Raw genomic sequence first — 25724 nt, 5'->3', positions numbered from 1 at the left:
CTGAGAGCAGGAAAAATAACATAGTCCTGGAGAAAGATTTTGAATTTATACTGCAGTCCTTTCTTTCATTCCCCTCTGTTGATGAATATGGGGTCCATCCCACATCCATGTGAAAAAAAGATTTCACTAAATATATAATTGTATATTAGGTACCATAGGTTGTGTTGATCTATACCCATAAAATCTAGGCAGCTGTGATTGGGACTGTCACCTGGTTATTTTTATAGCGATGTACTATTACCAACCTCAATCTATTTTGTTTTTTTGCAAAACCTACACAATGGAACTCAACAATATGTATTGGTGACCACTACCATTATGTCATTCAAGTCTAATTGTGCTAATCTCTGCAGTTCCTTCAGAGATGCTATATTGCTTCTGATTACAATACTGGCAGAGGAAGACAGTTTCAGGAGATTCCATTTTCCTTTCCCACTGTGTGCCTCTAATTACAGGGTAAGCAAACCAATATAAGTATTATTCCAGCTACTAAGCATATCTGTCAAGTTATACATTTGGAGAAAATAACTGGGTATGTCTGCATACCCACTAGATCTACTGTGAGATTAGACTTGGGCCAAAACTCCGTCTATCAACTGGGTATTTAATTCCGTATGTCTTGCCTCTAACTGGAGGACCATAATTGCTTTTTTTAAATTTCCCAGTATTAATGTCTGCTCTGACCCTATATCTAACAGTCCTGAAAACTAAACAGTTACTCCTGCAAATGATCACAGATGTTTCTATAATTACTATATGTACTTATTATAGCATTTCAGGATTCTTTTTCAGTGACAACTAGCTCCTTTTTTAATCAATAGATTCTGAATCTGCAAACTGACTTATATTTGAAAACCTGATGAGATATTGTGATTTTCCATTTTGAGGGTGACTGTCAAAAATTAAACTGCTTTTAATTTTTTTCTGATCATGCAAGGCAAACAACATTCCAGTCAGCTTCCCACCTTATTTTGCTCCTACAAACATCATGATATATTAGCCATTACCATAGATTCCTGCATTGCCACTCCAGCCTTGCTGCTTATTATGGTAATTAAGCCCATATTGCCAGATGGTTAAATTTTGTGACCTGGCTTATACAATCCATGAATATTATGGAACCTGGCTCTCTTCCATCAACTCCTACTGTCAACAAGGGCCTTAAAAGGGACAACCACTACCAAGCTTCTCAAATATGCTAATATTTTCCTTTCTAGGGCATTTCTTATTAGGTTAAGTGAAGACAGTCTCCTCAGAAGCCTCCTAAGGAACACAGTCAAAAGGTGAGTTGCCGGAACAAACATAATACATTCGTTTTAACATTATCATCCCCCGATCCCTTCTTTAATACCATACCAAAAGACTCTGATATCTCTACTTTATTTACTATATGACTTTTTTTTAGTCTAGGCTTCAAGGGGCCATCCCAGCAAATTACTAATAGGACCATATCCAAGTGTCCCTGCCAAAGCACTAAATCCAAAATCATAAGTAACTGCCCCCATAAAAATAAAGTCTCCTCTATGCAGCCCCCAAGTTCAAGTCCTTAAAAACCACTCTAAACACATTTCATTGGTGAATGACAGTATTAGTCATCTCCTCAATTCCTTTGGTAGGTATTCTATTTCTTTCAAGTATAGTTTATTTATTCCTGGAGGAAGATTTATGCTTCTGTGTTAGGCTGTGCTGAGATCTGATATCTGATTCTGGTTGTTTGCCTGGATGTAATGATACTGGAGGTGGTCTTGTGGGGAAAAACATCATCATACGAGGAAATTATTTTAGGTGAAGTCATTACACAGTCACCCAGAAAAGGGAAACTGTTCTCCTCCAGAAATGGTGAAAGAGGTACTTCTGCTGACCAGAAGTGTTTCAGGAAATTGGGGGTTGCTGGGGTTTACAATATTCTCAGGCTTGTCCATGCAAATTTTTCCATCCCAGGTTAATAGTTGAATAGTGCTCTCAAAAATTCATGTGCACCCAGAACCTCAGAATGTGACTTTATTCAGAAATAGAATCTTTGCAGATGTAATTAGTTAAGGATTTCAAGAGGAAATCATTCTGGATTTAGGGTGGGCCCTAAATCCCATCCTAGGCCCACCCTAAATCCAATGACTGCTGTTGTTATCAAAAGAGGAGAAGACATAGAGAAGATCATGTGAAATGGAAAATGAAGGCAGAGATTGGTGTTATACTGCCACAAGTCAAGGAACATCAGGAGCCACCTAAGCTGGAAAAGGCAAGGAAGAAGTCTCCTCTAGAGTCTTCAGAGGGAGCGCAGCCTAACTGATACTTTAGTTTTAGACTTCTGGTTGTTAGAACTAGGAAAAAATAAACTTCTTTGTTTTAAGTCACCCACATTGTGGTCATATGTTATGGCAGCCATAGGAAACTAATATACAAAGGTCATACTCTTTCCTTATCAGGGCTCTGATTTTAACAAATGAGACCTACCAAAGTTATGTATTTGGTCTCCTTATAAGCAGCTCCTGGGCCTATTTTTAGCACAGTCTTCCCTAGAGCTACATGAGGTAAGAGTTCCTTTAAATATACCTTAGAGGACTTCTGGGATTTGGTAAATCAGTAATTAAGTGTTCTGAGATGATGTAGGAAGAATAAAGGACTCCCAAAGACATCCACACTCTAATCCTTGGAATCTGTCAATATGTTCCTTACATAACAACAACAACAAAAAAAAAGATTTTATAAAAGTGAAGAACGTTTCCCAGTTGTGGTGAGAAAGAGGCACAATTGTGGAAGAAGAGTCAGAGAGATACTATGCTGTTGGATTTGAAGATAGACAAAGGGGCTGCAAGCCAAGGAATTTTGCAGCCTCTGAAAAAGGCAAGAAATCAGATTATCTTCTAGAATTACTAAAAAGGAATGCAACCCTGCTGATACCTTGATTTTTGCCCAGTGAGACCTGTGTTGAACTTCTGGCCTACAGAACTGAAAGATAATAAATTGTTTTGTTTTAAGCCATTGAATTTATGATAATTTATTTTGACAATGGGAAACTAATACAAGTGCCCTCAAAGGAAGTTATTTTATTTCATCATCATTATGTAATTATCATTACCCCATATCAATTAAACACCATGACTACTTGATCTCCCTTTGTCTTATCTTTCTAGCAGAGAAAAATTAGTCCCTAATCACAGAAGAACACTTTTAAAGTAACTGTGATGTCACTGCATGGAAGAGTTTAATTCATTTCACCTGGTACCTTCAACAGGTTTGCTGATTTTAGACAGGAGACAACCTAACTTCAAAAATCCAATACTGAGGGTTTACAAACTAGAACAGGAGTTGGCAAACTTTTTATGTAAAGGCCAGATAGTGAACATTTTAGGCTTTGCAGCCCAACTGCTCAGCTTTACTCTTACAGCAAGAAAGCAGCCACAGACATATGTTAATGAATGAGCATGGCTGTGTTCAATAAAACATTTTGAGAAAACAGGCAGCATGCCAGATTTGGTTTGTGGCTGTAGTTTCCAGTCCCTTATCTAGAATAATTGTAGTAACTGTTATCTTAACCAGGAGTGTGTACAAAAAAAGCCTGAGGCAGGGTTTAGTCCCACTGTTTAAGGGAGGAGTGCAATCTCAGGGTTGCAATAATAAAAGAAAGATGATTCATTATCACACTAACTACTATTTCATGGGGAGAAGCAGAAGAGACATCACTGGTCAGGTGTAGCATGGTCTTGCAAGAAATCTCCAAAAGTTTATGTGAGAAAACTATGTCTCAAATTAGCCAAATAATAAGGAGGAAGAGAGGAAGAATTTATTACGTGTCTCTTGCCTAACATTGGTCAAGGTTTTCTCCATGGGAGGTTAACACCCCCTCTCAGAATTGTGTCATTTGACCCCTTTGGTGTGTGTTAGGGAAGCCAGATTGAATGCCTTATGTTGTAGCACATCTTCTGAATCCAGAATTAATGAAAGGAGCCAGAGACCTGGAAATAGCTCAATTAATTTTGCCAAACATGAAGTGAAGCAAACAGTCCTTGTTTGGGAGATCATTTGTTTGGGAGACAAGAGAAGCGAAGAGAATTCAAGCAGATTCAGTCAATGCTGTACCAAATCAATACAGGCATCTCTCAGCTCAAGAGTACCCTTTTGTATTCGATAGACCAATGCACAGTTTCTTTATAAATGATATATTGGGGGAAAGATGGCCTATTTTCTGATTCTATGACATTATCTTGATTTTTTTTTTTTTTTTTTTGAGATGGAGTCTTGCTCTGTTGCCCAGGCTAGAATGCAGTGGCATAATGTCAGCTCACTGCAACCTCCACCTCCTGGGTTCAAGCAATTCTCTTGCCTCAGCTTCCAAGTAGCTGGGACTACAGGCGCATGCCACCACGCCAGGCTAATTTTTTGTGTGTTTTTGGTACAGACAGGGTTCCACCATGTTGGCCAGGCTGGTCTTGAACTCCTGACCTCAGGTGATCCGCCCACCTCGGCCTCCCAAAGTGCTGGAATTACAGGCGTGAGCCATCATGCCCAACCATATTATCTTGATTTTGTAGGAACCTTAACTTTAGCAGTTTGTTCCTTCTTGCACTTCACCAATTAGCTTCCAAGGGAAGCTTTCCCCTTCCAAGTTGAATTTATCCCAGAAATACAAATATGTTTAAAGTTAGAAAATCTATTAACATAATTCAACAAATTAACAAGTTAAGAAATAATAATCTTGATACATGTAGAAAGCATTCAATAAAATTTGACACTATTCATAATTTTAAACTCTTAGAATATTGGAAATAGGTGGAATGTTTTTAACTTCATAAAAGCAATCAAAGATCTGCAACAACCGTTTTACTTAATGCTGAAATCGTGGAGGCATTTCCTTTGAAGTTGGAAACAAAAAAAAGTTCCCACTAAAACAATTTTTACTCAACACTGCACTGGGGTCCTAGTCAATAAAACAAAAAAGATATATATAACCATAAATATTGGAAAGGAAGAAAATTTGTCTATATTTTCTGTTTTTATAAATAGAATATTCCAGAGAATCTAAGGACAGCTATTAAAAACAAAACATTCAATGATGCAACTGAATACAAAATATTAAAAAATCAATAATATTTGATAATCTAAAGATAATCAATTATGAAACTTATTTTAAGAAGATTAAGTCACAAGTCACAAGAGCAATAAACTCTATAAGGTACTTATTATCGAATTAAGCTAGCAGAAGATATAAAAGACTTTTATAAAAAATTTATAGTTATACAGCAAAACAAATGAAAGCCAAAGTAAAGATATTTATAGATGGAACACCCATATCTTAACATGTAAATTTTCTATAAGTTATACATTCAAATTTCAAACAAAATCCCAATTGAGAATCACATTGAGCTTGATAAGCTGATTCCAAAATTCATATACTAGAAGAATGAGTCAGAAATAGCCAAGATAATTTAGAAAAAGAAAAGGGACCAGCTTACCAGATATCAAGACATTTTGTAAGTTATTATAATTAATAAAGTATGTCATTAGTATAATAGTAGATAAATAATTCAGCAAAAGGTTAAGCCCAGGAAACCTACCCAAATATTGGAACTTGATATGTGAGTGAGGTGTATAAATCAATGGAAAATAGATTCACTATACAATAAATGAATTATTTACATGTGCAAATAAAAGTCTACTGCATGAAACCATCATAAAATAAATTACGTGAAGATTAAAATCTAATTGTGAAATGCAAGGTCTTAAAACCAATAGAAAAAAATAGAATTGTATTTTCTCTCTGGTAGGGAAATATTTACTGAATAAGAAACAAAAAGCGAGAATCACATGAAAAGACTGATAAAACTGCATATATTAAAATAAAAAAAAACTTCTGTGACAAAAGACTATTGATGGAAAAACTGATATACAAGAAGTAAAGTGATTTATTCAAGATTATATGCTAATAAATGCTAGAGCCACAACTCAAACCTATAGTTTTCTGATGCCAATATTCATTTATTTTGCAGTCCTTTTAATTTGTAATTAAACAATTGCCACATTATATTCTTTCATAAAAATTTGAACAACACAAATAAAATAAGAATATCTTTGACCATTTTCCCCAATTCCAATCTTTAGTGTTCTCCCAGATTTGTCTATATTCTTTCAGGCTTTTTTTTTCTTAGGCATTTGAATATGCAAGTACAAATATAAAGGCAATGTTCAAGTGGTTTTATACCTTACTGTTCTGCAACTTTTCTTTTAAAAAATGTGTCTTAAAGAACTTTCCATATCAACACAGCATTCCACAGTATGAATATATCAGCATTCATTTATTCAATATTCTATTAAGAGACATTTAGACTATTTTAATAGTTTGCACCATTAGTCACATAAACAATATAGATATCGGAAATGAATTTTCTAGGTCATAACAAATTCTAAAAATGAATATATGTTTTAAATGTTGATAATGCTTAATTGCTCATCCTGGTATATATACATATATTTAGATGGCTATTTCCCAGTGCTTTTTCCATTCTCTGATATTTTAAATTAATAATTTTAGTGTTTAACATTTTGTCAGTATGATGTTGACAAATTGTATATTGTATTTCCCTAATTACTAGTGAGACTGTTTCCTCCTCACTGCCAAATCCTTCTCTCTAGAAGTAAGAGGCAATGACATCAACTTTTAAAATCATCTTTTTTGGTAGACTTATTTTCATATGTCTAAATATGTTTATATTGATATTTTCTGATTTAGTCATTAGATATTATATATTGATTTCTTACTACAAGATGAGGATTTAGTACAAGTTCTTTATATATTTTACGTGTTCATTATTTGTGACATGTAGGAAATATTACCTCCCACTTTGTTGGCTATCTCTTATTATGAGAGTCTTCTTATAGCATATGCCCTAAAGTTTTTAGATTTTGCCCGAGTGTCCCTACTCCACAGTAACTAACAACCCTATCCTACAAGCATCTTTGAATACTTTCTGAGTTGTGATTTTAATGTTTATTAAACATTGGTTCTTTATGTATCTATGAGGCAGAGATCTTATTATTCTTTTCAAAGTGAAGAACCAATTATCCAGTACCATTTATTCAATAGCTGATTATGTCCTCAGACATCTTCTTTAAAATATATAACATTTTTCCAAATACCTGAACTATTTGGGGATTTATCTATTTAGATACACTGGTCTTCTTGTGTACCCCTGTACCAATATAACACTGTATTTCTTTTTCAAAAATGTCATGGCTATTCATATACATTTTCTTTTCTTAATAAATTTTAAAATCACCTTTTGAATTCTTAAAAAATAAACTCTGATGGCACCTGATTGGAATTACATTGTACTTGTGGATCAATTTGAAGGGATCCAATTTTATTCCTTGGGTGGGTGGACTTGCCTTTCAGGTTCGATTTTTGATAGGCTAATTCAGTTTCTATCCTTTAAAAATAAAGAACCAAACCTATATACTAAATAATTTATTAATATTAATTAATTATTAAAAATATCTAATTTTCATGTTTTCAACTGTTTCCTCACCATCAAAGGCAAATTATGAAATAATCAAAGTGAATAAGAATTATTTCTGTAATCTGATAACATTTTATCTATTAGTACATGTTAATGAAATCAAGATTGGCTAATTTATGTTATTTAATATTGGTCATTTTTCATTACCAAACTGAGTAACAAAGGCAAATTATAATCATATTATTAAATTCAAGCATAGAGTATTTGAAAATTAAAGTTGTTCTACATGTTATCATTCTCAAAATGCCAGAATTAAATACCGATTTTATCTCTCAGTAAAGCTAAAGACTTAATTTGGGACCATCAGTAGCATGATTAATTAATTCATTCATTTACTCATTCGTTGATTCAACACATTTTCATTTTACATAATATAAAATGCTATCAACTGGGCTAGATACTAGATATAAAATAATAGTAAGAAACACCTTTTTTCAAGAATGGGGAAAATAAAAGTAGTAATAAAGATATCATAATACTTACTTTGCCTTCATCTCTTGGGCTATCACTTAAATGTACAACTGGACCTGGATGAGTCTTGGTGGATCTGTTAAATCAATTCAAAACAATAATTAAAAACCAAACATTAAAATACCTTACCACTAGAGACTGAAACAAAGAAATTAAGATTACACTGGAATAAAATCCCACCATTCTAGCGTTAAGCTCAGATTCACTTAAGTTTTTGATTTACTTTACCAATACTAACTGCATTTCTGTTTACTAACTACAAACTACTTATTTATGTTTTTTTTTTAAATCAGGTTAAAACACAAAGATCCTAATAACAATGGGGTTCTTTATTATTTGAAACGTTTGTTGTCAGATAAGCGCCTCTGAATTTTTTTAATTGAATTTTTATTTACATAGATAAAAGAACACTACAGCTACAAAGGTAATGGTGTAAAACTGTCTCAATTAAATTGCAAAGTACATACCTGATTTAAGATTTCCTTTTACACGAAATCTCCTCTGATTATTTTCCCCTAAAGAAAAGTACAGTGGCACCTTTGATTTAAAAATAAATCTACTCTAGTGATAACCCTTTTACAGAAAAACAAAAAATTGGAGTGAAACCTAGTTCACTGGTTATACCACACTTGTCAGGTTATTTAGTATAATAAATAACAGATAATTATGAGTCTAACAGAATATTGTTAAAAGACCTGGGCTCTCTATCAATCTGACTTTAAATTTATTCTACTCTCATATCTGGCATGTTTCTTTTATAAGCTAGTTTAACTTACATCACTTTGAAAATGATTATGTCATGATTAAATATGATCTGATCTAAGAAGGGTTTTATTATTGCTCCACTTTCCACAGCCTTTCTCCATGACCTAACAGTGCCAAATTATTATTATGATTATATTAACATAGTTTCAGTTTCTTTCTTAAGCACACATGAAAACTATCAAAGATTCTATACAAAACAATGAAGAAGATTTAAATCTTAGAAACTATTTGGAATCAGAGAAAAGTGACAAATTAATTCTAGGATCTCCTGATACTGACTCCTCAGAGTTACCAAGGGGAATAAACACAGATTCATTGGATATTGATGAATTTTGTCAGTGGATTCATCTTAAATATTTTCATCTAACAAAGGAAATATTAGCAGTGACCTTACTGAATAATTGTGCAGATTAGAAGATACATACAGCATCTAATACTATGGCAAAACATAGTATGCATTCAATAAATAGTATGTATTATGATTGATGTGATAATTGGAAATCAGAGTTACTATTTGCATTCTAGAATATATGCAGGAAGAAAAGAAATTAAACAGGGCTTCATAAAAAGTTTACAGAGCTTTCTTTAATTCTTTCCACATTTATATGTAACATATCATTTATACATAAATTCAGTGTTCTATAAAGGTATAAATGCCTCTGATAAGGTTTAATGTCTTTAAATTATCCTCCAGGAATTCATAATTGCCAACAAACCATAGCCTCTCCGTCTCTTGGTTTGATTGCACTAACACTTACCAAAGTGTACTTTATGATAAGTGAGTGTTCTATATTTTAAAACTTTGGGAAACCCTGAATTAAAGTTAAATATATTTTTCCCTACACAATTTCTTAGAGCCTGTGCTATGCCAATGAGCATTGTAAATCTTCAGTACTTTACAAAATTATTAGCCCATTGAATCCTTTTTCTTTGATCATATTAATGAAATCACAGAAATTTGTTTTGGGAAACACTACTCGGATCACATGCGAGACTCTTGTGTTTAGATCCTTAAACTATAAAATATTCTAGTTCTGAAAATAATCGAACATTAAACTTCTGTTATTTGTAGTTACTTTTTCAGACTCTAGAAGAAACATTATTTACTGTCTTAAACAAACATAGAACACATCAAAAGTGAAGAGGAAAAAGGGTTCACATTATTTCACTACGTAGAGATAATGCCTATTAACATTTTGGGGTATTTCTTCTGGCTTGTTCCCTAACATTAAACTTCCAAAACCACAAAGCACTCCTGGCAAAACTTATGGTCATGAGAAATTGACCTAAAAATAAAAAAGCATCTGTGGACTTTGGATTCTGAAAATTACAAAAAAATTACTTTAGATAGAATTATCAATGAATTATTTTCATGTATTAGCCACCTTAAAAAATGTGCAGTAATTCTTCTAGGTATCCCTATTTAGTTATCTTTCTCCCATTCACTAAAGTAGCCTTCTTGATATTAGTTTCCATTATGGACTTTTCATTATCTTCCCATATCTTAAATATTGATATTCTATGGTATCCTGTCCTAGACTGCCATGTATTCCCATATAATATATGGCCACAAATTCAAAACCCTACAGGAATCAGGCAGGTATTGCAAATGAGTAAAATAGGCTGAATAAGAACTGTACCAACCTGGATAGCACATTACCCACCAACATAAGGAAAGTTACTACTCATTTGCAGTTGATTATTGCCATACAGGAATGCTAGACTAGGACTGTTTCACCAAAAAGTCCAAATTTTTATCTTCATTCTACCAATTTTTAAATATTAGAAAGTCATAATTCAGAGCATATTTAAATACTCTGATGGCCAAACAAAATATATCTATGAGTCATAATTAGTTCAATGGCTATTAGTTTGCTAACTTTTCTCTACATACTCTTTATGCACAATTTCATCTGTTCATCTGGTTTTAACAACCCAGTAAATTCTGATCTCTCTCATTACCTTCAGATCCATATATATTCCACCTCTTGCTATTCTTCAATACCAACTCCACTTGAAAGTCTTATAAACACATACAATTCAATGGACCTAAAATTGAACTTATTATTTTACTCTCAACCTACTCAATCTCTTGCACTTTCACTAAATGGCACCATTATACACCATTGCTGAAGGCAAACGCTGGGAAGTCATCCTTAATTTTTCCCTGTTATTATTCCCTCTTTTAAATATTTCTTTAATATGTTGGTTTATCTCCACTCCTACAACACCAACGTAACTTTTACCAAGAACACAGTCTTTCTTTCTCTCCAATTATTTCTCCATACTTGCATTCAGGGTAGTACTCCTAAAATATAGATTTGATTGAGATCTGCTTATAACCCTCAAAATCTAGCTCCCTATTAGTCTTTAAAATCTGAACTTCTCAAATTGGCTTACAAGACCTTTCATGTTATAAAACCTGATTACCTTCCAGCTTTATCCCTTGCTATCCTATCCGCCAGCCATTCCAACAAACTAAAAACTGCAGTACTTAAAATTTCTGGGCATAGAGCAGAAAATTATCTTATATTCCATTGCATCCTTTAAATATTCTGTTCCCTCTGCCTGGAATGTCCTTGTCCCTGGTATTTTACTCATCTAACTGAAACTCACCCCTTGGATCTCAGCATAGATGTAACATTCTTCACAGATACCACTTTGAGATCCCATGTCTATATTATAATAGATGCCCTTCTTATGGAATTGCCATATTATATTACCCATACATTGTAATTGCCTTTTTATTTAACTTTGCCTCCATTAAACTGGAAGTCCCAGGAGGACAGAAATTATGTCTTCTCTGTTCATAGTTGTTTCTAGTATCTATCATATAATAGAGATCAATAAACATGTTTGAATGATGTTAAACATGATTCTTACACTTTCATGATTTGATTATAAATTTCATGCTCAAATTTTAATCATATGTGGAAAAAAAGCTTACATTTTTTAAAAATGTTAGGGCTGCCCTACAGAAATAGCTGTTTCTATGCTATCACCTGGTACATATTTTCCCATATAAATATTTTTTAATGATAGTTTAGTTCTATACTGTTATTTTATAAGGTATTCTTAAAATATCACTGTTTAAATGAAAAATTTGTCCCAGGTTCCAAATAACCAATATATACATTTTGGAAACACAACTATTCATACTCTTGGGAATTGCCTCTAATTGCAATTAGACTAATTCACTAAAAATAGAAACAGGCTGAAAAATAAACATTAAATGAAAAGTATTTCAATAAGGATTTAAAATAGAAACAATCTCATATTTTTTAGATAATTCTTGCATTTGTCCTACTTAGAAAATATATTATTAAAATTCATGGACTAAAATTATATTTATTAAATGAGTCTTCTTAATTAAATGCATATTTTATTACTGTCCCATACACCTGACACATATTAACAGGAAGTTACATACATTTTCTAACGTATCTCAAGAGGTAGAGAGCAATGAAAAGACAGTTCCAGGAGATTGGAAATTGGCATTTAAAATGATATCTGTCACAGTGGAATTAGAATTCTATGGAACATATTTTTGGAAATCTGGTCTAAATAAATCAAGAGACATTCAGGAAGTGATGGCATGTGGTTTACTAATAATTTCTCAGAGATATTTCAAGAACATTTTCAGAACCATGTACAACTCGATAAAACACAGGTTTATATATAAAACAGTAGATGCTATTCTAATGCTGAATCATGTGTATATTATGAAAAATAAAAATGCCTTATTTTAGCTCTTTAATTTCTCCTGATTTTAGCCTCCCTTATAATATACATTTTAAAAACTCTTCATTAGTCTTGAAATTGTATAGACTATATAAACACATTAAAATAAAGTATAAGTCACTAGTTCACGTAGTAATCTGAACCATGAAAAGGATTTGTTACATAAATGAATATAAGAACAGCATTGCAAGAGTGGTGAAATGTTTAATTTGCTTAAGATAACAAATTCTTCTCAATTACTTTAGCAGCATTCAACCTGAATGCAAATGATGCATCTATATATTTTCACTAATATTGAATTTGTTTAAAAGTTTTATAACTGAATCTTCTCTTGTTCATCTAAGCCTGTATGTTTTTATCAATATCCTGAAACAATATTATGTAAAAACTATTAAATTCAGCCCTTTTATTGCTTTTATAGGACTAGAATTACAGGGGAAAAGGACCCTCCCAAATACCTAATAAAGTAACTTTGGGGGGAAACATAATTGTTTATAGGATTAATGTTTTTAGAAATATTCACACAGAACAATAAAACGAGCAAAATAGCTCAAACCAATTATCTTGAAAACATAAAAAGTTGTAAGTCAATAGCAGTGTGTATGTAAAAATTTATCATACTAATGCTTCAATAATGTCATCAATCATTTAGTATCTACTTTGGAAAGCACAGAAATAAGCCAAGTATGAACAAGAAAAGAACAATAAACAAAAATCCTGCTCTGGAGCAGTTCCTAATCTAATGAGGGAGAAAGAATTATCATTAATAAAAGACCCATTCAGACATAATACAAAAGGAGTATCATGACAAGAGTATAACTAGTAACAACCTTCCTTATGAAGCAATATACATGCATATTGAAACATTAAGATTAGGTAAAAGATTTATTTCCAGCGTCAAGCTTCACAAAAATAGGGTGTTTTAATCAGAATTTTTCAGAATAATTTTGTAACTTAGACTATATATGAGGCAGAAAATGAGCCAGCTTCAAGTCAAACATCTTATCAAGGACCTAATATGTATAGAGCATAAACATCTGTTAAATAAAAGTTGTTTTTCTGATTAATAATTTTACTAGAAGAATTGCTTATGTATGTACTACAAATAGATGGTGATATAGTTTGGATATTTGTCCCTGCCCAAAGCTCATGTTGAATTGTAATCCCTAAATGTTGAAGGTGGGGACTAGTGGGAGGTATTTGGATCATGGGAAGTGGATTTCTCTTGAATGGTTTAGCACCATCCCCTTAGGGCTCTTCTTGTAATAGTGAGTTCTTGCCATAGTAAGTGAGTTCTTGCAGTAGTGAATGAATTCTTGTGAGATCTTGTTGTTTGAAAGTGTGTGGCACCTCCCCCTAACTCCTCCTCTTGCTCCTGCTTTCACTATGTGACATGCCTGCTCCTAACTTCTACCATGATTGTAAGCTTCCTGAGGCCTCCCTGGAAGCTAAGCAGACGCCAGCACCATGCTTCCTGTAAAGGCTGTAGAACCATAAGTCAATTAAACCTCTTTTCTATATAAATTATCTTGTCTCAGGGATTCCTTTATAGCAATGCAAAATGGCTGAATACAGATGGCTTGAAATTCCACAGAGTTTGATATTTGGAGAATTTCACATTTTACATGTACAGAAACTTAAATATCAGTGCCAAAGCCAAAGTGGTAATTGCCATCAATCATACACCCAAAAAAACTATGTATAACATAACCTAAAAGATATTTGAGCCCTGAACAATATTTTAATGAGGCAAGAAAAGAATAAGCTACAAGCATTAAAATCATATGCAGTGATCATGATTATTTTTACATAACACAATTCATTCTCACTGAAAGTGGCTATACTAAGCTTGATTATAATGAAGTGAGATTTCCATGTATAACTTTTAGAATAAGCCCTACTATTTTGTCATCACATTTTTAGATATAAAGCTTAATTATTTATGGTATTTGGAAAGCCTAAAATATTGTAATATCTATTTTTAAAAGCTTTTATGGCTTTAAGCTATTTTACTGAACTTTTCACTCAAATTCATTATAAATTAGTAATAGATGTATCAAATAACTGTAATTTGACCTATATGTTACATAACTATATTCAGTATTTAAGCCAATAAAGTGATATCCAAGTTCAAACTTACAGTTCAATTGCCTTGTTCCACATGATAACATATCCAGAAAGAATGAAGGATTCAATATTTACAATATGTGTATTTCCTCTTTCTGTTCCAACATAAAGCCATTTACTCTGGAAAGGTAGATGACAGTAAGTAATTCTGAAAGAAAGAAAATTATAATTAAAATATCTAAATTTTACATTTGGTCAGCATAATATTTTCCTTACATGTATTATATAGTGATAACTATATAAATAATAAAATGTACTATATACTCAAGTATAGCATGTAGTTATTCATTGACAGTATAGGATAAACAACAATATTATAGCATTAAAAACAATAATGTTAATAAGCACTATTAATAAGTGCCTATATGGGCATTAATTTACATTATTTCTAATTCTGAAAACAGCAAAACAGATATGTATTTCTGCTTTAAAAAAATGAAACTGTGGCTGAATTTTTTTGTTTACTTGCCTAAGACAGCTAATAAGCGGCAAAACCGGGATTCAAATCCTTTCCTGTTTGGTTACAAAATTAACATCTTTCACTAAGCTACATTTTTTTCTATTTTTAAGATCATATTTGCTTCAAATACATGAATTTCATATTATCATATTTCATAAACTTAATATTTGCTTCAAATACATAAAGATCATATTTGCTGCAAAACATAAATTTCAGAGTTTACAGAGAAGTGGTAGCTATGTCTACATGAGATGATAAATTATTTAGTTTTTCTTCAGATGTTTGACATCTAAGCAGTAAAAAGAAAACTTATAAAGTCAGAGATCCACTGTATTTTTCCCTTCATTTTATTGTTCTGTTTTCATCTTCACAATGGGCTCTCTGACTAGCTCTAGGACCTGTTCCATAGCCAGAGCAACCATGACTCCTACATATGAAATATGGGAATTTACAGAGTCCTCTATTCACAACATTATCACTCCTTCTAGTTTGGCCTAATCATGCTTTTTAGTTACTCTACAAAAGAGGAGGATAAGTTCATAGTTATCTCTTGTCAGACAGACCAATAATTTTTTCAAAAAAAATGTGAATGACATATTTCCAACATGATATTGTCTTTTACTTCTTTATATAAGAATAAAAAGGCCAGGCGCGGTGGCTCATGCCTGTAATCCAAGCACTTTGGGAGGCCGAGGCGGGTGGATCATGAGGTCAAGAGATCAAGACCATCCTGGCCAATGTGGTGAAACCCGGTCTCTACAAAAAATACAAAAAATTAGCCGGGTGTGGTGGTGGGCACCCGTAGTCCCACCTACTTGGGAGGCTGAGGCAGGAGAATCACTTGAACCCAGAAGATAGAGGTTGCAGTGAGCCGAGATTGTGCCACTGCACGCCAGCCTGGCGACAGAGCAAGACTCCGTGTCACAAAAAAAAAAAAAGAATAAAAGTGAACATCCAGCGTGTCCAGTTTATATTCTCAGTCTGGTTCACTGAAGTTTTCAACAGTCTGTTTCTTTGAACCAAACTTCATCTATTATTCAAAGTACCCTGCACACTACATTCAAAAAAATTAAAAGCCCTGCTATTAGATAAGCAATTACTATTGACAATAGTAATTGTGTAGCCTATATGATGTCGGAAAATTTTGATTAAAACCTAAAATCTAGAATTGCTGTTGCCAAGGGATATTTAATAATGTTGCATAGGAAATAACTTGATGGTCATGTTTCAAGGCAATGAAGAATCAATTTTCAATTCAATCTTAGGTAGAAAGAGGAAACTCACTTTAAAGAGGATTAAGATCATCCTTTCTGAATTACAGGGACAGTGGAAAAAACGATAATCCCATAAAAGAAGTCATAAATATAGGGGTTCAAGTAGAAAAAAAGCAAACCTGAATATTACATAGTCACTTCCAGGGTTAAGAAGAAAAGTGTAAGAACTACCAGGTTTCAGTAATGAGACAGAACTAGAACTATTCCTTGAACTAGTAACTACCTTTTTCCTCAACCTTATTAAATATAAACTAGAGCCTTTATATCAGACAGGTTTCACCTTATATTCAATGTCCAACTGATGAGTAGTGGTTACAAAAACTAGATAAAGATTTTCAGGTTTTAACTGAACCCCCCCAAAAAGAGTAATAGGATTACTTAGAATGATTGCCATAGATAAAGGAAAAGATATACTAACACTTGTGCTGTGTATTTGCTAACTCTAATGTATGATTAGTCAATACCTTTATACAACTCAATTTATTGTATTTTATAATTACACTTTCATTTGTAACTTATTTCTACCACCACTACCTGATAGATGAAGGATTTTTTCTATTGCATGTAAGCCTTGGAAAAATAATATTAATCCTATATCCATATTAACTATCATTAAATAATTGAAGATATCCTTAGCTTTCCATCCATTCATCCATACAATCTTCACTGAATAACTCCTTATAAAAAAGTATTTTTGCGGGGAGGGACCAAGATGATTGACTGGAAATAGCTGCGGTCGGAGGCTCCCACCGAGAAGAATGAAAACGGCGAGAGAAGAACGAAAACTGCAAGTGAACCCCGCACCGGCAGCTGAGATATCCAAGTTCTCTCATTGGGACTGAATAGGCAGTTGGCACAACCCACAGAGAGCCAGCAAAAGCAGAGTGGAGCAATAGCCCACCTGGGAGCTGCAAGTAACAAGGGGAACTCCCACTCCCAGCCAAGCAAGGTGGTGAGTGTGCTACCTACCACCAGGAAAACCATGCTTTTTCCACGAATCTGTGCAACCCGCAAATCAGAAGATCCCCTCTGTGAGCCTATGTGACCAGGGCCTTGGGTCCCAAGCAGAGCTGTGCAGATTCTCGGCGGCCGCTCAGCTGGGGATTAAGATTACCAAATTCCTGAGGGGAGGGGCAGCTGACATCACTGCAGCTGCCTGCTGCCTAAGATGACTGAGTCCTGGGGGGAGGGGTGGCAGCCATAATTGCAGCTCCATTCTGCCACTTTTTCCCTGCTGGTGCGAGGGAGACTAAGCGGTTTGGACTCAGGAGGAATTTCCCACAGTGTAGCACAGCCGCTGTGGTGGATCATGGCCATAATGCCTCTTTAGGCTGGACCCTGACCCATCCCTCCTCACTGGATGGGGGCCTCTCTGCAGGAATTTCAGAAACTCCAGCTAGGGATTTACAGACAGAACTCTGATCTCCCTGGGATAGAGCCCCTTGCAGGAGGGGCAGCCATGGTCTCCATGGATCAGTGGACTTAGTCTTTCCCCCGATGGCTCTGCAGAACCTGGGAAGTGCAGATGAGTGGGATTCCCCCCACCACAGTGCAACCCCTCTGCCAAAGGCCAGTCAGAGTGCTTTGTTAAGTGGATTCCTGATCCCATGCCTCCTGACTGGGTGAAACCCCCCAACAAGGGTCGCCAGACACCTTATTTAGGACCATTCCTGCTGGTATAAGGTTGGTGCCCCTCTGGGATGGAGCTCCCAGAAAAAGTAGCAGGCAGTCATCTTTGCTGTTCTGCAGCCTCCACTGGTGACACCTTCAGGTGTGGGAGGGACCCAGGCAAATAGGGTCTGGAGTGGACCCCCAGCAAACCAGAAGAGGGGCCTGACCGTTAAAAGAATTACAAATAGAAAGCAGCAACAACATTAACAAAAAAGTCCCCACAAAAACCCCATCCAAAGGTCAGCAGCCTCAAAGATCAAAGTTAGATAAACTCCTGCAGAGTGTTTTTCAACTTGGTTCCATTCTCCCCGTCACTTTCAGGTACACCAATCAGACGTAGATTTGGTCTTTTCACATAGTCCCATATTTCTTGAAGGCTTTGTTCGTTTCTTTTTATTCTTTTTTCTCTAAACTTCCCTTCTCGCTTCATTTCATTCATTTCATCTTCCATCACTGATACCCTTTCTTCCAGTTGATCGTGTCGGCTCCTGAGGCTTCTACATTCTTCACGTAGTTCTCGAGCCTTGGCTTTCAGTTCCGTCAGCTCCTTTAAGCACTTCTCTGCATTGGTTATTCTAGTTATATATTCGTCTAAATTTTTTTCAAAGTTTTCAACTTCTTTGCCTTTGGTTTGAATTTCCTCCTGTAGCTCGGAGTAGTTTGATCGTCTGAAGCCTTCTTCTCTCAACTCGTCAAAGTCATTCTCCGTCCAGCTTTGTTTCATTGCTGGTGAGGAGCTGCGTTCCTTTGGAGGAGGAGAGGGGCTCTGCTTTTTAGAGTTTCCAGTTTTTCTGCTCTGTTTTTTCCCCATCTTTGTGGTTTTATCTACTTTTGGTCTTTGATGATGGTGATGTACAGATGGGTTTTTGGTGTGGATGTCCTTTCTGTTTGTTAGTTTTCCTTCTAACAGACAGGACCCTCAGCTGCAGATCTGTTGGAGCTTGCTAGAGGTCCAACCCTGTTTGCCTGGGTACCAACAGCGGTGGCTGCAGAACAGTGGATTTTTGTGAATCTCAAATGCTGCTTTCTGATTGTTCCTCTGGAAGTTTTGTCTCAGAGGAGTACCTGGCCATGTGAGGTGTCAGTCTGCCCCTACTGGGGGGTGCCTCCCAGTTAGGCTGCTCAGGGGTCAGGGGTCAGGGACCCACTTGAGGAGGCAGTCTGCCGGTTCTCAGATCTCCAGCTGCGTGCTGGGAGAACCACTGCTGTCTTCAAAGCTGTCAGACAGGGACATTTAAGTCTGCAGAGGTTACTGCTGTCTTTTTGTTTGTCTGTGCCCTGCCCCCAGAGGTGGAGCCTACAGAGGCAGGCAGGCCTCCTTAAGCTGTGGTGGGCTCCACCCAGTTCGAGCTTCTGGCTGCTTTGTTTACCTAAGCAAGCCTGGGAAATTGTGGGTGCCCCTCCCCCAGCCTCGCTGCCGCCTTGCGGTTTGATCTCAGACTGCTGTGCTAGCAATGAGTGAGACTCCGTGGGCGTAGGACCCTCTGAGCCATGTGCGGGATATAATCTCCTGGTGCGCCGTATTTTAAGCCCGTCGGAAAAGCACGGTATTGGGGTGGGAGTGACCCGATTTTCTAGGTGTCGTCTGTCACCCCTTTCTTTGACTAGGAAAGGGAACTCCCTGACCCCTTGTGCTTCCCGAGTGAGGCAATGCCTTGCCCTGCTTTGGCTCGCGCATGGTGCGCTGCACCCACTGTCCTGCACCCACTGTCTGGCACTCCCTAGTGAGATGAACCCGGTACCTCAGATGGAAATGCAGAAATCACCCATCTTCTGCATCGCTCACACTGGGAGCTGTAGACCGGAGCTGTTCCTATTCGGCCATCTTGGCTCCAGACCCCCTTCTTTATAATATATTATAAAGACCTTGCTAATTTGCTTAAAGGTCTTGCCAATTTGTTTAACAAAAAAAATGATATTCTCTCCATATATGATATATGTAAAAATATATGATTTTCTATTTGGCTTATGTACATATAAGAAAGAAAATTATGTTACATATTATATTTGCTTATATATGTACATAATGAACGTCTATAAAGAAACAATAAATTAATTACACTGTTTAGCTCTGCTGAGGGGAAGTAAGTAAGTGTCCAGGGGACAGGAATAGAAGAAAGATCCTTTATTGTATATACTGTTGTACCTTTTGAATGTCAAACCCAGTAAATAAATTAGTTATGCAACACTTTGAAAAGAATCAAAGCCAGTTCAAATTGCCTTTATAAAATAATATTTTAAATGTGGGTTATAAATTGGGTCTGCAAAAGCCAATTCAGATGGATCCAGTTTGCCAGAGATTTCATAAATTATGGAGTTTTCAACAAAATATTCCTTCCTTCCAGTTTAGCTAATATTTTTCAGAAATTCTCTGATAATAAGTAGCAGAACACTAGAGTAAGAAAAACTAAATATACATAATAAGTACAGATAATTTAAGGGTCTGTATATCATAGCCTACATTTGAATTTCACTCAAAAGCCATATAAAACAACTCTATGCTTTCTCCAGTATTACGTAAATTTATGATTGTGATAGCAAGGACTGCTATGCCTAAAATATGAATGTTTTAGTTTATTCATTACTCAGATCATGCATTACAAAAATCAAGACATTTTTTCTTCCTTATTTAGGTTTAAAATTGTATTTGTAAGAAGTCCAAGGATCATCCACCAGAAATAGAATATATAATCCTTACCAGATGCAACGGTTCATACTTGTAATCCTAATACTTTGTAAGGCCAACGCAGGAGGGTAGCTTGAGCCCAGTAGTTCAAGTCTAGCCTAGGTAACACAGTGAGACCCCAGGTGAAGCACAATGGCTCATGCCTCTAATCCCAGCACTTTGGGAGGCTAAGATGGGAGGATTGCTTGAGCCCAGGAATTTGAAACCAGCCTGGGCAACATGAAGAGACTCTGTCTCTACAAAAAAAAAAAAAAAAAAAAAAAAAATTAAAAATTAGCCAGGTATCATAGTGCACACCTATAGTCCAGCTAATCAGGAGGCTAAGATGGGAGGATTGCCTGAGCCCAGGAATTTGAAACCAGCCTGGGCAACATGAAGAGAATCTGTCTCTACAAAAAAAAAAAAAAAGAAAATTAACATTAGCCAGGCATCATAGTGCACACCTCAGGAAGCTAAGGTGGGAGGATTACTGGAGCCCAGGAATTCAAGGTTGTAGTGAGCCGTGCTCATGCTACTGTACTCCAGTTTAGGTGACAGAGTGAGACCATGTCTCAAAAAAAGCATAGTAAGAAACCATCTCTACTTTAAAAAAAAAATAGCTGGGCATGGTAGCACATGCCCATAGTCCCAGCACTTAAGGAGGCTGAGGCGGGAGGATTGCTTGAGCCCAGGAGTTTGAGGCTGCAGTGAGCTATGATCACACCATTCCTCTCCAGCCTGGGAGACAGAGCAGGACCCTGTCTCCAATAATAATACTCCAATAATAGTAATAGTAATAATGAAAGCCTATTACTTAACAATCGAAGGCTGGTTTCTGCCTTCAAAAATTGTAAGACTAAAGACTGTAGGTGCCCTAATAAAATAAGCTAAAATTTATAGTATAAATTCTACAAACTGAAACACATTTAGCATAAACATAAGAGTACTTGGAAAATTTACAGAATTAAATGACTAATATCAGATGTTTTGGAGACTGTCCCAAAAGATGCTTGGTTAAATTCTCCTATATGACCTGAACCTCCCATTCACCATACTTTGATAGATAATTTTATCTCCTCCAATAAGTTATGATCATAATGAATATTCTCATGTTACATGACAATATGTATGTATCTTTCTTAAGAGATAAATATCAGATTTATCTTTAATGTAAGCATTAAAACATTTTCAAAGTTCCTGTGATTGAAACTTAAATCTGTCAGCTTGCTCTTTTATGTTTCTACCAATTAATCTAACCCAGTTGATAATAAAATTACAATTGGAAATCATCACCACTAATCAATTCTTCCTCCCAAAAAGGCCATAAAAGGGGCCAGAACATTTCCTTCAACATTCCAATTGTGAGGGGAAATAAAAACACTCTGTCCATCCAAATAAAAGTATACAGTCAGATCTACTCAAAGTATTAGAAGAAAAATCTTACCAGCAGAGAGAAAGATAAAATCAATATGGTAATCTATATAGGTAATATTTTACTGGTAAAGAAAAAGAAACAGTATAACAACTCTTTTTTTTATTTTATTATTATTATACTTTAAGTTTTCGGGTACATGTGCACAATGGGCAGGTTTGTTACAAATGTGTACATGTGCCATGTTGGTGTGCTGCACCCATTAATTCGTCATTTAGCATTAGGTATATCTCCTAATGCTATTCCTCCCCACTCCCCCGACCCCACAAGAGTCCCCGGAGTGTGATGTTCCCCTTCCTGTGTCCATGTGTTCTCATTGTTCAATTCCCGCCTAAGTGAGAACACGCGGTGTTTGTTTTTTTGTCCTTGTGATAGTTTGCTGAGAATGATGGTTTCCAGTTTCGTCCATGTCCCTACAAAGGACATGAACTCTTCATTTTTTATGGCTGCATAGTAATCCAAGGTGTATATATGCCACATTTTCTTAATCCAGTCCATTGTTGTTGGACATTTGGCTTGCTTCCAAGTCTTTGCTATTGTGAATAGTGCCACCATAAACATACGTGTGCATGTGTCTTTATAGCAGCATGATTTATAATCATTTGGGTATATACCCAGTAATGGGATGGCTGGGTCAAATGGTATTTCTAGTTCTAGATCCCTGAGGAATCGCCACACTGACTTCCACAAGGGTTGAACTAGTTTACAGCCCCACCAACAGTGTAAAAGTGTTCCTATTTCTCCACATCCTCTCCAGCACCTGTTGTTTCCTGACTTTTTAATGATTGCCATTCTAACTGGTGTGAGATGATATCTCATTGTGGTTTTGATTTGCATTTCTCTGATGGCCAGTGATGATGAGCACTTTTTCATGTGTCTTTTGGCTGCAAAAATGTCTTCTTTTGAGAAGTGTCTGTTCACATCCTTTGCCCACTTTTTGATGGGGTTGTTTGTTTTTTTCTTGTAAATTTGTTTGAGTTCATTGTAGATTCTGGATATTAGCCCTTTGTCAGATGATTAGGTTGCAAAAATTTTCTCCCATTTTGTAGGCTGCCTGTTCACTCTGATGGTAGTTTCTTTTGCTGTGCAGAAGCTCTTTAGTTTAATTAGATCCCATTTGTCAATTTTGGCTTTTGTTGCCATTGCTTTTGGTGTTTTAGACATGAAGTCCTTGCCCATGCCTATGCCCTGAATGGTATTGCCTAGGTTTTCTTCTAGGGTTTTTACGGTTTTAGGTCTAACATGTAAGTCTTTAATCCATCTTGAATTAATTTTTGTATAAGGTGTAAGGAAGGGATCCAGTTTCAGCTTTCTACATATGGCTAGACAGTTTTCCCAGCACCATTTATTAAATAGGGAATCCTTTCCCCATTGCTTGTTTTTCTCAGGTTTGTCAAAGATCAGATGGTTGTAGATATGCGGCATTATTTCTGAGGGCTCTGTTCTGTTCCATTGATCTATGTCTCTGTTTTGGTACCAGTACCATGCTGTTTTGGTTACTGTAGCCTTGTAGTATAGTTTGAAGTCAGGTAGCGTGATGCCTCAGCCTTTGTTCTTTTGGCTTAGGATTGACTTGGAGATGTGGGCTCTTTTTTGGTTCCATATGAACTTTGAAGTAGTTTTTTCCAATTCTGTGAAGAAAGTCATTGGTAGCTTGATGGGGATGTCATTGAATCTGTCAATTATCTTGGGCAGTATGGCCATTTTCACGATATTGATTCTTCCTACCGATGAGCATGGAATGTTCTTCCATTTCTTTGTATCCTCTTTTATTTTATTGAGTAGTGGTTTGTAGTTCTCCTTGAAAAGGTCCTTCACATCACTTGTAAGTTGGATTCCTAGGTATTTTATTTTCTTTGAAGCAATTGTGAATGGGAGTTCACTCATGATTTGGCTCTCTGTCTGTTATTGGTGTATAAGAATGCTTGTGATTTTTGTACATTGATTTTGTATCCTGAGACTTTGCTGAAGTTGCTTATCAGCTTAGGGAGATTTTGGGCTGAGACAATGGGGCTTTCTAGATATACAACCATGTCATCTGCAAACAGGGACAATTTGACTTCCTCTTTTCCTAATTGAATACCCTTTACTTCCTTCTCCTGCCTGATTGTCCTGGCCAGAACTTCCAACACTATGTTGAATAGGAGTGGTGAGAGAGGGCATCCCTGTCTTATGCCAGTTTTCAAAGGGAATGCGTCCAGTTTTTTCCCATCCAGTATGATATTGGCTGTGGGTTTGTCATAGATAGCTCTTATTATTTTGAGATATGTCCGATCAATACCTAATTTATTGAGAGTTTTTAGCATGAAGTGTTGTTGAATTTTGTCAAAGGGCTTTTCTGCATCTATTGAGATAATCATGTGGTTTTTGTCTTTGGTTCTGTTTATATGCTGGATTACATTTATTGATTTGTGTATGTTGAACCAGCCTTGCATCCCAGGGATGAAGCCCACTTGATCATGGTGGATAAGCTTTTTGATGTGCTGCTGGATTTGGTTTGCCAGTATTTTATTGAGGATTTTGCATCAATGTTCATCAAGGATATTGGTCTAAAATTCTCTTTTTTGGTTGTGTCTCTGCCAGGCTTTGGTATCAGGATGATGCTGGCCTCATAAAATGAGTTAGGGAGGATTCCCTCTTTTTCTACTGATTGGAATAGTTTCAGAAGGAATGGTACCAGTTCCTCCTTGTACCTCTGGTAGAATTCGGCCGTGAATCCATCTGGTCTTGGACTTTTTTTGGTTGGTAAACTATTGATTATTGCCACAATTTCAGAGCCCGTTATTGGTCTATTCAGAGATTCAACTTCTTCCTGGTTTAGTCTTGGGAGGGTGTATGTGTCCAGGAATTTATCCATTTCTTCTAGATTTTCTAGTTTATTTGCGTAGAGGTGTTTGTAGTATTCTCTGATGGTAGTTTGTATTTCTGTGGGATCGGTGGTGATATCCTCTTTATCATTTTTTATTGCATCTATTTGATTCTTCTCTCTTTTCTTCTTTATTAGTCTTGCTAGTGGTCTATCAATTTTGTTGGTCTTCTCAAAAAACCAGCTCCTAGATTCATTAATTTTTTGAAGGTTTTTTTGTGTCTCTATTTCCTTCAGTTCTGCTCTGATTTTAGTTATTTCTTGCCTTCTGCTAGCTTTCGAATGTGTTTGCTCTTGCTTTTCTAGTTCTTTTCATTGTGATGTTAGGGTGTCAACTTTGGATATTTCCTGCTTTCTCTTGTGGGCATTTAGTGCTATAAATTTCCCTCTACACACTGTTTTGAATGTATCCGAGAGATTCTTGTATGTTGTGTCTTTGTTCTCGCTGGTTTCAAAGAACATCTTTATTTCTGCCTTTATTTCGTTATGTACCCAGTAGTCATTCAGGAGCAGGTTGTTCAGTTTCCATGTAGTTGAGTGGTTTTGAGCGAGTTTCTTAGTCCTGGTTCTAGTTTGATTGCACTGTGGTCTGAAAGACCATTTGTTACAATTTCTGTTCTTTTATATTTGCTGAGGCGTGCTTTACTTCCAACTATGTGGTCCATTTTGGAAGAGGTTTGGTGTGGTGCTGAAAAAAATGTATATTCTGTTGATTTGGGGTGGAGAGTTCTGTAGATG

General features: G+C 35.8%; 1 protein-coding gene across 3 annotated transcripts in view; it reads right to left on the bottom strand.

Moving 5' to 3' along the window:
- STXBP5L (syntaxin binding protein 5L) overlaps window positions 1-25724 on the bottom strand; it is a 478051-nt gene that overhangs the window by 295235 nt on the left and 157092 nt on the right. For 2 of the 3 annotated variants that reach the window (XM_054481057.2, XM_054481058.2), the window contains exons 6-7: window positions 14632-14766; window positions 7998-8061 (exon numbers count right to left, since the gene is read on the bottom strand). In XM_054481057.2, coding sequence (XP_054337032.1) covers window positions 7998-8061; window positions 14632-14766 — 199 coding nt within the window. Of the gene's footprint in view, window positions 1-7997; window positions 8062-14631; window positions 14767-25724 lie in introns of those variants that run through there. The other variant, XM_054481059.2, reaches the window with a different exon arrangement.

Source organism: Pongo pygmaeus, chromosome 2 (genome assembly GCF_028885625.2).
Source record: "Pongo pygmaeus isolate AG05252 chromosome 2, NHGRI_mPonPyg2-v2.0_pri, whole genome shotgun sequence".
Taxonomy (NCBI): Eukaryota; Metazoa; Chordata; class Mammalia; order Primates; family Hominidae; genus Pongo; species Pongo pygmaeus.
The sequence above is the reverse complement of the archived record's forward strand: the minus strand, read 5'-3'. Positions and strand labels throughout refer to the sequence as shown.